The 15,099-nt window shown below is 41.3% G+C and overlaps 1 protein-coding gene across 4 annotated transcripts in view; it reads left to right on the forward strand.

Annotated features, from left to right (window-relative positions):
* LOC147023049 (serine/threonine-protein kinase MRCK alpha-like) overlaps positions 1–15,099 on the forward strand; it is a 328,524-nt gene that overhangs the window by 295,042 nt on the left and 18,383 nt on the right. For all 4 annotated transcript variants that reach the window (XM_085888048.1, XM_085888050.1, XM_085888051.1 and 1 more), the window contains one exon: positions 7,802–7,864. In XM_085888048.1, the coding sequence (XP_085744174.1) occupies positions 7,802–7,864 (63 nt within the window). The remainder of the gene's footprint in view (positions 1–7,801; positions 7,865–15,099) is intronic.

Consider the following 15,099-nt stretch of genomic DNA (forward strand, 5'->3'; position numbering starts at 1 on the left):
TGTTTGTTTGTTTGTTTGTTTGTTTGTTTGTAGGCACGATAACTCGAGAAGGGAAGATGCTACCAATGTCAAATTACACCACGTGATTCAGGAGGGTGATGGCTAGTACTGATTAGATTTTGGTCAAAATCGGTCAAAGCTCAAGGTCACAGTGAAGTCAAACATAATTCCGTAAATTCATGTGGAGAAATGGAGATTTTTTGCTTCGCTCGACGTTACGAGTTCGTTTTAACTTCGATTTTAATTTTGTCTTCGGTTTTTGCGATCGCTTAGGACGCTTAAAACTTGGTTGTCGAAATTCTGGAACAGCGATGAATAACTGATATATATAATAAATAATAAGTCTTTAATCAGATTCTTCTGAAAAGTAATATACCTATTATCTGGCATATCCTGCTGCTACTGAATCACTTTTTTAAAAATAAAAACAAAAAAATGGAATTTTTATAAGAAATCTAGTTTTTGTCTGGGACTCATTATCTGCAAACCACAGTGTAAAATCGTAGACCACAATTAATTCAGAATTCAAGCTCCCCTTGGGCTTCTGACCGATTCATGCTTTTATTAGACAAGGTCAGAGGTCAAGTTGACAATTTCGTAAGTACCAGTCTATGACTGTTTGTTTGTTTGTTTGTTTGTAGGCACGATAACTCGAGAACGGAAGAAGCTACCAATGTCAAATTACACCACGTGATTCAGGAGGGTGATGGCTAGCGCTGATTATATTTTGGTCAAAATCGGTCAACGGTCAAGGTCACAGTGAGGTCAAACATCCAAAACATTCGATTTTTGATGGTTTGGTACAGAATCATCGTAGAAACTTTTGGTTTGTGTCGCTACCTTCTCTCGAGACAGCTTTTATTAGACAAGGTCAGAGGTCCAGTTGACGATTTCGTAAGTACCAGTCTATGACTGCTTGTTTGTTTGTTTGTTTGTTTGGCGGCACGATAACTCAAGAACGGAAGAAGCTACCAATGTCAAATTACACCACGTGATTCAGGAGGGTGATGGAAAGTGCTGATTAGATTTTGGTCAAAATCGGTCAAAGGTCAAGGTCACAGTGAGGTCAAATATTCGATTTTTGATGGTTTGGTACAGATAACTCGAGAACAGAAGAAACTACCAATGTCAAATTACACCACGTGATTCAGGAGGGTGATGGCTAGTGCTGATTAGATTTTGGTCAAAATCGGTCAAAGGTCAAGGTCACAGTGGGGCAAAAATTCAATTTTTGATGGTTTGGTACAGAATCATGATAGAAACTTATGGTTTGCATCGCTACCTTCTCCAGAGACAGCTTTTATTAGACAAAGTCAGAGGTCAAGTTGACGATTTCGTAAGTTCCAGTCTATGACTGCTTGTTTTATTTGTTGGAGACTCAAATGATGTTGAGAGCTTTGGCTTCCATGCTGTTTAATTCCACCCTGGATATGATGCTTCAACTCACTCAACTATACATGCTCTGAATCTCAAACAAGAGGGCAGGGCTGTCTTACTGAATATCTCTTGAGCATTTGATACTATACTGACTGTCAACTCATGGGATGCAGTCTCCACTTGCAAGAGCCCTCTCCAATTTCCTCCATACTCAAATAGCAGGTTGATGTGGATGGAATTATTTCCCATGCTCTCCTTTTTGAGGCTGCAGGTGTTGCTCGATGTAGTAGATTAGTCCTGTTCTTTGTTTACATCATTCACCCCATTCTCCCCATTACCTTCAATTTCTATCCTCCCCATTACCTTCAATTTTGATCCTCCCCACTTTCCAAACATCCCCCATTCTCCCAACTAATCTCTTTATCTCAAAAAAAAAAAAAAAAAAAAAAGCCAACAACAACAACAACACGCTCACCTTCTCCCGATTTTGCTTCTTCTTCTTCCTCTTAACTTCCTCCTCGTCTTCTTCCTCGATTTTTTTTTTTTTTTTTTTTTTTTTTACACTTCCATGACCTAATCTGTTGAACTCTCTCATACATTAATATTAACAACAACAAAAAAAAACATATATATATATATATAGATAGATATATATATATATATATATATATATATATATATATATATATATATATATATATATATATATATACATATACCCAACAACAACAACACGCTCACATTCTCCCGATTCTTCTTCCTCTTAACTTCCTCCTCGTCTTCTTCCTCGATTTTTTTTTTTTTTTTTTTTTTTTTTTACACTTCCATGACCTAATCTGTTGAACTCTCTCATACATTATTTTTAACTACAAAAACGATCTTATAATGCTTCATCTTCCTCTCTCACACATGTGGTACTCTTTACTGTTTCACAATGCACTACTCTTCTGCTATTTTAACAGACTGCTCTCATTTCGACCTCTCCTTCATTCCTTGCCTAAAAAATCCAACGATTACAGCGCTTCTTCTCTCCATTCTCTGAATTCGCCTTCATTGCATCCATCAAGAATTGTGTTAAATCGCATCTCTGAACTAAAACTTTTAAAAACCACAGTTTGCCATGGATGCTTGCTTTCCATCAACCATTCTTTTTTTCCAACTTCAGTGCCAACTCACCCCCCTCACCCCTCACTCTCACTCTCAAAGCAACCATCCCACTCTTCTCCCTCCAAGCCTCCCTCTCACCTCTCTCAAAAATTCCCCCCTCACCTTTCTCCCACCTTTCATCCCCCTCACTCTTCCTTCTCAAAGTTTCCCCTCTCTCATCCACCAACCTGCCTCCCTCCACTGCCCTCTCACCTCCATCTCTTCACTCCACCTCCTCAAATCCTCAACTGCCTTCTTCCTTGTCTCTTGTCCCCCCTCTCCCCCAGCACCACAGAGCCATTTCTCCTCCTCATTCGGCCCCCTCCCCTCGTTATTCTGCAATACCCCACACTCCTTCAGCAACCCCCTTACCTGCCCCCTCGTCCCTTGTCCTACCCTCCCCCCCTCCACCTCCTGCACCCAAAGCCTCCTCCCCTTCCTCTTCATTAAAAGTGTGGACCTCAAATATCCGGGGCCTTCGCTCAAACCTTTCAGATCTTTCCATACAGGCTGCCACTGACAAACCAGACATTATCTGCCTAACAGAAACTTTCCTCTCCCAAGACGTGTCTGACTCCCAAGTATCTCTCCCTGGCTACTCCCTCTTACGGTATGACAGACCTGAGCCTTGTCCTGGTGGAGGTGTTGCTCTCTTCATCAAAGACTCTATTCCTCACTCTCCATGCACTGCTCTCACTCCCCCACACCTGCAGGAATACCTCTGGCTTCGGCTTCCCCTCCACTCCCACCTCATGTTTATATGTGTACTGTACCGTCCACCGAACAGTGATGACTCCATCTACACCTCACTATCCGAAAACATGGACCATCTTCTATCTTCTCATCCAAACTCTCTCTTCCTCTAATGTGGTGACTTCAATTGTCATCACGCCAGTTGGCGAGGTGTGGGTACCTCTCTCACCTGCCATGGCACCTCAGCAAAAGCTTTCTGCGACTCATTGGGACTGACTCAATCGGTCAACTTCCCGACCCGGATCTCAACCAATGGTACTCCATCTCTTCTGGATCTGGTTTTGACAAATTTCCCTGACAATATCTGCTGCTCTTCCTTCGCTCCAATTGGTTCTTCTGACCACGTCCTTGTCAAAGTGGACATCTCTCTGGCTGTTATCAGAGAACCACCTCACCGCCGTCGAGTCTGGCATTTCACTCAAGCCGACTGGCAGGGTCTCCGAGCAGCCATCAAACTTACAGACTGGTCTCCTATCACTACTTTCTCAAACATCAACTCATCCTGGGAATTCTTTCAAAGAAACTTGCTCTCCCTCATGCACAGATTTATCCCCTCTCGTGTTCAGTTGTCTTACCCTTCCTCCCGCCCTTGGTTTACTGAAGCTTGTGGCGAGGCAGTTGTCCTGAAACAACTTGCCTTTGCCTCATGGAAAGCAAACCCAACTGAGGGCAATCTCAGTTCTTTCCACAAAGCTCGGAACAAGTGTGTATCTACCCTCAGGAGAGCCAGAAAACAACATCTTTCTCATCTCAAGTCTGAACTCTCAAACCTCTCTCCCTCCTCAAAATCCTGGTGGCGTTTAATCAAATCTGTTTCTGGTGTATGTTCCCCCTCCATCCCCTCCCTTACCTCAAATGGCCGCACTGCTGATTCCACACGTGATAAAGCTGAATGTCTAAACTCGGTGTTTGCAGCTAAATCTTGTGTCCTAAACCCATCACTATCTCTACCCACTTTACCCAGTCGCACCCAACTGTCCCTGGACTCTGTATCCTTTTCTCCTGACAAGGTGGAGAGCTTGCTTTCAAACCTCGAGTCAGATTCTGCAACCGGTCCAGACGGCATCAGCCCACGTGTCCTCAAAGCCTGCTCTTCTGCTCTTGCTCACCCTCTCTCTGTTCTATTCACCCTCTCATTTGCCCAAGGTCATCTGCCATCTGCTTGGAAATCTGCTAACATCACTGCCCTGCATAAAAAAGGTGCAAAAACAGATCCCTATAACTACAGACCAATCAGCCTTCTCCCAATCATCAGCAAGGTGATGGAATCCATCATCGCTTCAGATATGAAATCCTTCCTCTTCTCCAATGGCTTGATTTCCAATCATCAATTTGGTTTCAGACCAGGGCACTCTACCCTGGATATGCTGCTTCTGCTCTCCCATCAATGGATGGAGGTCCTCAATGCCAGACAGGAAATCCGAGCCGTATCCCTGGACATATCACGTGCTTTTGACACAGTCTGGCACCCTGCCCTACTCACCAAACTCTCTTCCCATGGTATTCAAGGCCATCTCCACTCATGGCTCGCAGACTTCCTCTCCTGTCGCAGTCAACGTGTGGCCCTAAATGGAGTTCTTTCATCCCCTCTTCCTGTGCAGACTGGAGTTCCTCAAGGTAGCGTTCTGGGCCCTGTTCTTTTTCTGGTTTTCATCAATGATCTCTCAGACTCTCTGGAAAATCCTCTATTTCTCTTTGCCGACGACTCCACCCTCTGCCGTACCATCTGTCATCCCTCAGACCGGCAAGCAGCAGCTTCTTCGCTCACTGCAGATCTGGATAAAATCACAAACTGGTCCAACACGTGGAACATGTCTTTCAATCCAGACAAATCTCACACTCTCACTATGTCTCTTCGAAAGGACCGTTTACAAAACCCCCCCATCCACTTTCTCAACAATCCTCTGGAAGAAGTCTTTTCTTTCAAGCTTCTAGGTCTCACTATCTGCCATGACCTTTCCTGGGAAAGTCACATTTCCAACCTCGCCTCAAAAGCCAGTCGCCGACTGGGAATCCTCCGTCGTGCTAAGTCCTTCCTCGGCCCTCTTGAGCTCCTGACCACTTGCAAGGCTTTTGTCCGTAGCCTGATGGAGTGCTGCTCTCCCCTCTGGGCTGGTGCTCCTGCCTCCCACCTTTCTCGGCTTCACGCTGTCGAAACCAGGGCATTTAAGATCATCGGCATCTCCCGCAATGAAGCTGAGTCTTTGGGCCTCTCACTCAATCGCCGCAGGTTGGTCGGTGGTCTTTCTGTCTTCTACCGACTCCTCTCCAGCCTTGCCCCCCCCCTGCTCTCTCTGCGATTTGTCCCCACCACATTTCCACAGGGCGCTCAAGGTCCGCCAACAACCCCCTTCTGGTAAAACTACCAAAATCACGAATTACTGCTCATCTTCACTCTTTCATTCCTCTTTTTTCCCGCCTTTGGAATAAACTTCCTCACTCTATTCTTTCCCATTCTTCCCTCCAGGCTTTCAAAACAGCTGTTCACCACCACCTCTTATCTTCCCCCATCCAAATCCTCGATCTTTTCTACCCCCGATAATCCACCCAAGCCCACTTCCTTCATTTCTCCTGCTTTCCTTCCTGAAAGTCCCTGAAATGTCCATCTTCTCTTCACCATGTTCCCCGTCCCATCCCCATCCCTCTCCCTTCCACAGTTCACCTAATGTGTCTGTTCCCCACTGTTTTGTCCCTTCCACTCCCGCCCCTCTTGTCTCAAGCCTCCTTGATGTGAGTTGTGTGTTTGCTCTCATACGAGCCTCGACCAAGGTATACAAAAAAAATAAAAAAAAATAAAAAAAAAACCTCTTTTTATCACTGGAAAATGCATTGCATTACCCTGTAGAATACTTTACTCTGTGCAAGACAGAACATAAGCAACTGTCTGTCAACCTAGATTGCCTTTCAATGTAGAGAAGTCCCATTCTTTCATTGTTCTCCTCTATAATGTCCAGCTGGCTGATCTTGCAATTTATCTGTGGTCAGTCCTCTTGAGCTTCAAAATTTGCTAAAATATGTCTTGAACAAATCATATCTCCAAGCAAACCTCCAAAGAGAGCTGCTACCTCAGCATTTTCCACAGGACCAAGTATTCTCTCAACGTTTCTTGTCTTATTATTACATTGTATAAGACTTTCATCCAAATCCCATGGCATATGACTCCTCACATTGGGCTATTGCTGCTTCTCTTCATCTTGCACTCTTTGAGGAATATAACACCCTTCATTTTATTGGTGTTTCTTGACAGAATATAAATCCACAGGGTCTGCTTTTCACTCAACACACTCAGGTTGGTGGCCTTAGTCTTTTCCCAACTCTTCCTGTCTTGCCTCACCAGTCAATTCCATCATCCCCAAGTCACACTTTTAACAATAAATCCATGTGTTGTTCCCCTTAAAGTCTGAGCCTCACTCGATTCTTTCACCCCACCATTTAATCTGTGTTACTGTCTTCCCTCGTCCATTATCTCGTGCTTCCTCTCTTCCTGTCAGCCCCTGGAATTCAAGGTCCTCTTCTGGACTGGCATTCAATTATGTGTCACTTTATAGTCTCTCCATTATGTATGCACTCTTTGACCCATTTTTCTCAATATTAAATACCTCTCCTCTCCACATATTGTGGTGCAAATGTGTTCTTTTCTACCCGTTTCCTCTTGATGTTGTCGTCTATTTTCTGTTGACAAAATCTCAATTTGTGGAAGTGTGAAGTGACAGAAATTGAAGGACACCAAACTGACAGTGGAGCATTTTGGAAAACAGGTGGACAAAAGAAGCAAGGGGATGCACAAACAGGAGGGGGAAGAGACATGATAACCTGTAATAAGAAGGGTGGAATGTCTTGCACCTCCTGAGGGGGATGATTGTTTGGGGGAGAAAAGATTACTGTTAGAAATGGAATATTCTGGTGATGGTACTGCCAATATTGAGTGCTTGGAGTGATTTTGTACTAATTCAGGAAGGCTGTTCCACAAGTGGGAGAAAAGAGGAACAAGAGAGTGGAGAAGAGCACAAAGCTGTATTTTGTGGGGTTAATAAGGAGTGGGTAATCACATCTGTGATATGTCACTGGGGAGGGGCACAGATGGTTGAAAAACAAAATGAGCAACGTCAGAATAGAGGTCATAGAAAAAAAAGAGAAGCCAACAACCTGTGTTTAATGAGAGAGCAGCAGCCCTTGTGTTTCTCCTTTGTGAAAGAAGCCAAGAAAGTAGAGGGCATTGGATTCTACAACATCCAGGATCAGTAAGGGCAATAACCCCGTTGAGTTACAGACAAAGGACATTGTAGGAGGCCGTGAGAAGGTCACATTTCAGAGAAATTTAATCTGTTGACCCTTTGGCCTCCATTCTTCTGCTCTTCCACAAGCCCTGACATCTGTATACATAAAAAGTAACATTTGTGTTTTTGTTTTAATTGCCAGTGCAGTGTAAAATTTTGAGAATGTTTTCTATCATCACTGTGATGATACATTTCCTATTGATATTGACATTTCGTTTCTTCTAAATTGCACATTTTATGCTCCCCAGATCATGACAGAATAGCCCTGGGAACCGAAGATGGTTTCTATGTAATTGAAATAAGCAAAGATGGTGAGTGCTTCTTTCAGTCTATCCTGTGTACTACTACACTAAACTACTTTGTTCACACTTTTTTGTTTTTTTTCACGATTTGCAGAGACCCTCAAATTATTTTTTTAATTTGATAAACTCTCAAAAATCCACCTTTTTATACATAACACGCCTTACCTTACAAAACCGTTGAATATGGCCAAATGTTTTGTTGCTCCTGACATTGTGACATATCTTGGGAAACACTGATGAACTAATACGTGTAAATCAAAGTAATTGATTGGTTTACCCATTACTACCACACAAACTCACCCTCACCTCATGTGAGCGACACCCGAGGGCCTCATCCATGGTACACTGGCATTCTTGTGAGCTTGCTAATATTATGGAGACGCTTCTCCCACCATAATGTTCTCTCTCGACTCATTGTAGGTAGCTGTATGGGCAACCTTGACGTGTAAATATCTCCACTGCCGTGATTGGCTCCCCTTCGGCCGTGCTTGCCAGTCCCATGCGTTTCCAATGCCCATTTAACAGGTTTAGCCACCAGATGAATGATTAACGTAATAGATTGGAAATTGGAATAGTTCAAGTTCAAATACTGCCTTCTGTCTGAATTTTATAATTTATGTTCAGGATAACTTGTGCTTTATTTCAGCATCGAAAGCCAACTACATGACGTTCCATACTTCGAAGAGTGCCATAAAAATAATGAATAGGGAAGAATATTGCTTTGAACAACAATTTGTGCATGCTTTTCCCCATGACCACAAACACTTTGGTTTTGCTTGAATTCCTCCTGTATTGTCTCCCACCCAGCTTAGTATACATGGCTTTAACAATCAAAATAACTTCAATTGTAAATTTGGTTTGACCATTTTTTTTCATCATTTTTTAGTCCAATCTTGTGTTCTTATTTATCGTTTTTTAATAATTTGCCATGCAAAGGACAAGGCAAGTCTAACACTGAGTGGTTTGAAGTACCAGCTTTTAATGAATGGATTTCTCAGCATCTTGGCAGAGATTCACATCTCTCAAGGTGTGAAAACTGCTCATGAAGAGCATTAAAAACGATTTTTTTTTTTGAAAGGTTTTTATATATTTTTTATTTTAACTGGTGAGAAATGTCACCAATTGTATTGCCTTTAGGAAGTCAGCTTTGGGGAAGTTGAAAACTGTACATTTCATGTCAATGACAAACTGAAGGTTTTAAAGTACTCTTGCTTTTTCAAAGTGAGCAGGTGAGTAGTAAGAAAGGCTTTTTTTTCTTTCAAAAGATGTCCTTCTGCATTTAAACAACTCGTCTGTGTTTCATGGTGTTGGTATATTTTAATGAAAGGGAAGTTGCACATTTAAATCCATTATTTTGTTCAAATATATCCTTGGTTGGAAATGGATCATTTTACTCTGAAAGAAAACCCTGAAATGCCTATTTTTTCTGAGCAAGCTTGGTGTTGGCTTAGCGGATAACGTGGCTGACAAGATCTTAGGGTCTTGAGTTTGAGCCTCTGTTTTTCCCCGTTAAATATCACCAGGTGGGTTCACTCAGCCTGTCATCCTTCTGAGCTCAGCACAATGAGTACCAGCTTACCGAAAACTGGGGGGACACTGCAGCAGCGGCACAGCCACGCTCCCAGCAATGATGCAACCAGCAGCCATAGGCTGCATACAAAATAATAATCTGGGAAAATCCTCAAATTTTTGTTTTTATATCTTGATTATGTGAACTCTGTTACTTTGTACACAAGCTTTGTCGTTGGTAGTGCATTTAAACTGATTTGTTTTACGAACAAAGCTCGCAAAAATGCCTGAACGTGATCAATGCTTTCAAGATCACAGAACATTTTCAAAAATTTGCATTTTCAAAACATTAAAATGTGAGGAAAATATTGCTTTACTCTATATGGATGCCAACATTATCCAGATCCAGCTATAATTCTTGCATTTCAAAAGGAAATGCAAGGTACTTAATGCATGAGGAGACCACTTGGCTCATGTCTGCGCAACATCAACGTGAATCCATCCTATCAGTTTCTTGATTAAATTTCAATGGATGGGAATTGGCGAGGGGGTGAGGCTGGATAACAGTGGGGTCGGAACAAATACAGTACCAGCATCTCGCACACACACATACATCATTTCATGTCATCAACTCCAAACCAGATTCAGTCATTTCATGTCATCAACTCTGAACCAGATTCAATAATTTAATGTCATCAACTCCGAACCAGATTCAGTCATTTCATGTCATCAACCCCGAACCAGATTCAGTCATTTCATGTCATCAACCCCGAACCAGATTCAGTCATTTCATGTCATCAACCCGAACCAGATTCAGTCATTTCATGTCATCAACTCCGAACCAGATTCAATAATTTAATGTCATCAACTCCGAACCAGATTCAGTCATTTCATGTCATCAACTCCGAACCAGATTCAGTCATTTAATGTCATCAACTCCGAACCAGATTCAGTCATTTCATGTCATCAACTCCGAACCAGATTCAGTCATTTAATGTCATCAACTCCGAACCAGATTCAGTCATTTAATGTCATCAACTCCGAACCAGATTCAGTCATTTAATGTCATCAACTCCGAACCAGATTCAGTCATTTCATGTCATCAACTCCAAACCAGATTCAGTCATTTAATGTCATCAACTCCGAACCAGATTCAATCATTTAATGTCATCAACTCCGAACCAGATTCAGTCATTTCATGTCATCAACTCCGAACCAGATTCAGTCATTTCATGTCATCAACTCCGAACCAGATTCAGTCATTTCATGTCATCAACTCCAAACCAGATTCAGTCATTTAATGTCATCAACTCCGAACCAGATTCAATCATTTAATGTCATCAACTCCGAACCAGATTCAGTCATTTCATGTCATCAACTCCGAACCAGATTCAGTCATTTCATGTCATCAACTCCAAACCAGATTCAGTCATTTAATGTCATCAACTCCGAACCAGATTCAATCATTTAATGTCATCAACTCCGAACCAGATTCAGTCATTTCATGTCATCAACTCCGAACCAGATTCAGTCATTTCATGTCATCAACTCCGAACCAGATTCAGTCATTTCATGTCATCAACTCCAAACCAGATTCAGTCATTTAATGTCATCAACTCCGAACCAGATTCAATCATTTAATGTCATCAACTCCGAACCAGATTCAGTCATTTCATGTCATCAACTCCGAACCAGATTCAGTCATTTCATGTCATCAACTCCGAACCAGATTCAGTCATTTAATGTCATCAACTCCGAACCAGATTCAGTCATTTCATGTCATCAACTCCGAACCAGATTCAGTCATTTCATGTCATCAACTCCGAACCAGATTCAGTCATTTCATGTCATCAACTCCAAACCAGATTCAGTCATTTAATGTCATCAACTCCGAACCAGATTCAGTCATTTCATGTCATCAACTCCGAACCAGATTCAATAATTTAATGTCATCAACTCCGAACCAGATTCTATCATTTAATGTCATCAACTCCGAACCAGATTCAGTCATTTCATGTCATCAACTCCGAACCAGATTCAGTCATTTCATGTCATCAACTCCGAACCAGATTCAGTCATTTAATGTCATCAACTCCGAACCAGATTCAGTCATTTAATGTCATCAACTCCGAACCAGATTCTATCATTTAATGTCATCAACTCCGAACCAGATTCAGTCATTTCATGTCATCAACTCTGAACCAGATTCAATAATTTAATGTCATCAACTCCGAACCAGATTCAGTCATTTCATGTCATCAACCCCGAACCAGATTCAGTCATTTCATGTCATCAACTCCGAACCAGATTCAGTCATTTAATGTCATCAACTCCGAACCAGATTCAGTCATTTAATGTCATCAACTCCGAACCAGATTCAGTCATTTAATGTCATCAACTCCGAACCAGATTCTATCATTTAATGTCATCAACTCCGAACCAGATTCAGTCATTTCATGTCATCAACTCTGAACCAGATTCAATAATTTAATGTCATCAACTCCGAACCAGATTCAGTCATTTCATGTCATCAACCCCGAACCAGATTCAGTCATTTCATGTCATCAACTCCGAACCAGATTCAGTCATTTAATGTCATCAACTCCGAACCAGATTCAATCATTTAATGTCATCAACTCCAAACCAGATTCAGTCATTTAATGTCATCAACTCCGAACCAGATTCAGTCATTTCATGTCATCAACTCCGAACCAGATTCAGTCATTTAATGTCATCAACTCCGAACCAGATTCAGTCATTTCATGTCATCAACTCCGAACCAGATTCAGTCATTTCATGTCATCAACTCCGAACCAGATTCAGTCATTTCATGTCATCAACTCCGAACCAGATTCAGTCATTTCATGTCATCAACTCCGAACCAGATTCAATAATTTAATGTCATCAACTCCGAACCAGATTCAATAATTTAATGTCATCAACTCCGAACCAGATTCAGTCATTTCATGTCATCAACTCCGAACCAGATTCAGTCATTTCATGTCATCAACTCCGAACCAGATTCAATCATTTAATGTCATCAACTCCAAACCAGATTCAGTCATTTAATGTCATCAACTCCGAACCAGATTCAGTCATTTCATGTCATCAACTCCGAACCAGATTCAGTCATTTCATGTCATCAACTCCGAACCAGATTCAATAATTTAATGTCATCAACTCCGAACCAGATTCAATAATTTAATGTCATCAACTCCGAACCAGATTCAGTCATTTCATGTCATCAACTCCGAACCAGATTCAGTCATTTCATGTCATCAACTCCGAACCAGATTCAGTCATTTCATGTCATCAACTCCGAACCAGATTCAGTCATTTAATGTCATCAACTCCGAACCAGATTCAGTCATTTCATGTCATCAACTCCGAACCAGATTCAGTCATTTCATGTCATCAACTCCGAACCAGATTCAGTCATTTAATGTCATCAACTCCGAACCAGATTCAGTCATTTCATGTCATCAACTCCGAACCAGATTCAATAATTTAATGTCATCAACTCCGAACCAGATTCAATAATTTAATGTCATCAACTCCGAACCAGATTCAGTCATTTCATGTCATCAACTCCGAACCAGATTCAGTCATTTCATGTCATCAACTCCGAACCAGATTCAATCATTTAATGTCATCAACTCCAAACCAGATTCAGTCATTTAATGTCATCAACTCCGAACCAGATTCAGTCATTTCATGTCATCAACTCCGAACCAGATTCAGTCATTTCATGTCATCAACTCCGAACCAGATTCAGTCATTTCATGTCATCAATTCTACAATCGTGTTTTTTGGGGTTTTTTTTTCTTTCCATTTCATATCACCTTCCAATTCCGTAAGTTAAATGCCGTCTGTTTTTCACGATTGCGGAAAATCACTGGCTCCATCTCAGCCCTTTCTTTTCCTGTTCTTGGATGTAATATTTACCTGGCAAATCGCAACCCCCCCCCATCCACCCCATAAACAATACTCTCCCCTGACCACGTGCCTGACTGAATTATTCATGAGCCCTTCTATCCTGCTTTTGTCTTACACCAGGAGCGCTATAGACCGTTTGCACACGACTTCACCAAATGTCACCAATCTTCGAGGGATTTGTTTTCACACTTGAATTGACTTGAACGCCTCCTGTGGCTATTTATACCATAATCTCATATCTTTATGACTAAATGCTTTTCTTGATAGGAATGATTTCGATCAAGCTGCAATCTTCTGGCAAGATTTTCCACTAGCATTTAAAACTGTCCATGGAGTCTGAGCATTTCATCTCCACACAACTTTCTCTGCAGCAGTCACATTCTAATGATGTTTGCATCCGGTGATGCAGCAATAAATGCCACGTATGTACTGATGATAAAACCGCTGTTCTCAACGTTGAAATTTTCATGGTACGGTCGGTGCATTCTCCATTTGATACGGATTTGAAGCATCTGTCAAGCACACTGCTTTCATATTGGAGGCTGTTATTCATCCTGATCGAAAGATCAACCATAATTCAGTCAGACTCTTCACGTGTTGCACTTTCTGGTCCTCCGTTGCTTCTTCACTGATCTCATGACATTTCTCTATGAAATTCTTGAATTGAATGTCATAGCTTCACTTCATCGTTCTTGAGATCAAGTATAATAGGTGGGGATTCCTCCCTGACTGATTGTGGCACATACTCTTTCTCATACTCCAGAGTAACATAGAGTACTGCAGGTTTGCTACTTGTCTTATGAAGTTTCTTTTTTTTGAATAATTTAGACAGTTCTGCTGCAGTTGTGTCTGGTACAGATTCCTTCGCAATATTTGGAGGTTTTTTGTTTTCACACAAATGTGGTCAAATTTCCTTTCGTGTTTTTCCAAAATGAAATTTATGTTGCACCTTTCATGATGCGATACTCCTTTAATGGAACTTGGAAGAATCCAGTACGCTGGTTCTTGTCACAGTTTTTGAATCGCGTATATTAACAGTTCCCTTGATTACAAATAAACGTGCTCTGATATGAAAACACACTTCCCCCAGTCCAGCCATACAGTCGCAGTGAGTAGTACCGCATACATTCATTAGAAATCATGATTTTTTTTAAAGATACTTTTCACATTTTAATTTTTTTTTCACAATGTAGATTTTAGGTCTTACTCAAGCAAATTGTTTTCAAAAAAAAATTTTTTTTTACTCACTATACAAGTTTAGATACACATTTATTGCATGCAGGCAAACCTGTCTTAGCCACCTGTTTCTAGTGGCCACAAGAAATCCCCCACACAGAAAACCTATGTAAAGCAACCTTTACAGTCGAGCAACCTGCCGAACGTGACAAATAGCCGCTTAATTTTCTTTCCTTGGCAACCTTGAGTCCTTCCTCGCACAATGGTCATCGTTTCGAGTAAAAATTCCAAATCACTTACTTGGCCGCTAATGTAGCTTCCTGGATGCTCATGTAAAATATTTATCATGCACCAAAACGAAAACACTTGCTGATTAATTAAATGGTTTGTACAGTTTGCCGAATGAACACTTGTCAACAATAGAATCGATAGTGTATGGTGCAGGCACTATTGTTCATGATGCCTCTCTACACAATGTAGTGTTTAATCGCTACACTATCCCTGTGATCAGTAGTGCTATTATCTATTCACAAGTCAATCATGCCAAAACAGGCAATTCCTAACATACGATACTGCTATACAGTTCTGTACACCGTAAAATAATGAAATGAATGAAGAAAAAT

Source organism: Eptatretus burgeri, chromosome 7 (assembly GCF_056783735.1).
Source record: "Eptatretus burgeri isolate ZD-2024b chromosome 7, Ebu_testis_v1, whole genome shotgun sequence".
Classification (NCBI taxonomy): Eukaryota; Metazoa; Chordata; class Myxini; order Myxiniformes; family Myxinidae; genus Eptatretus; species Eptatretus burgeri.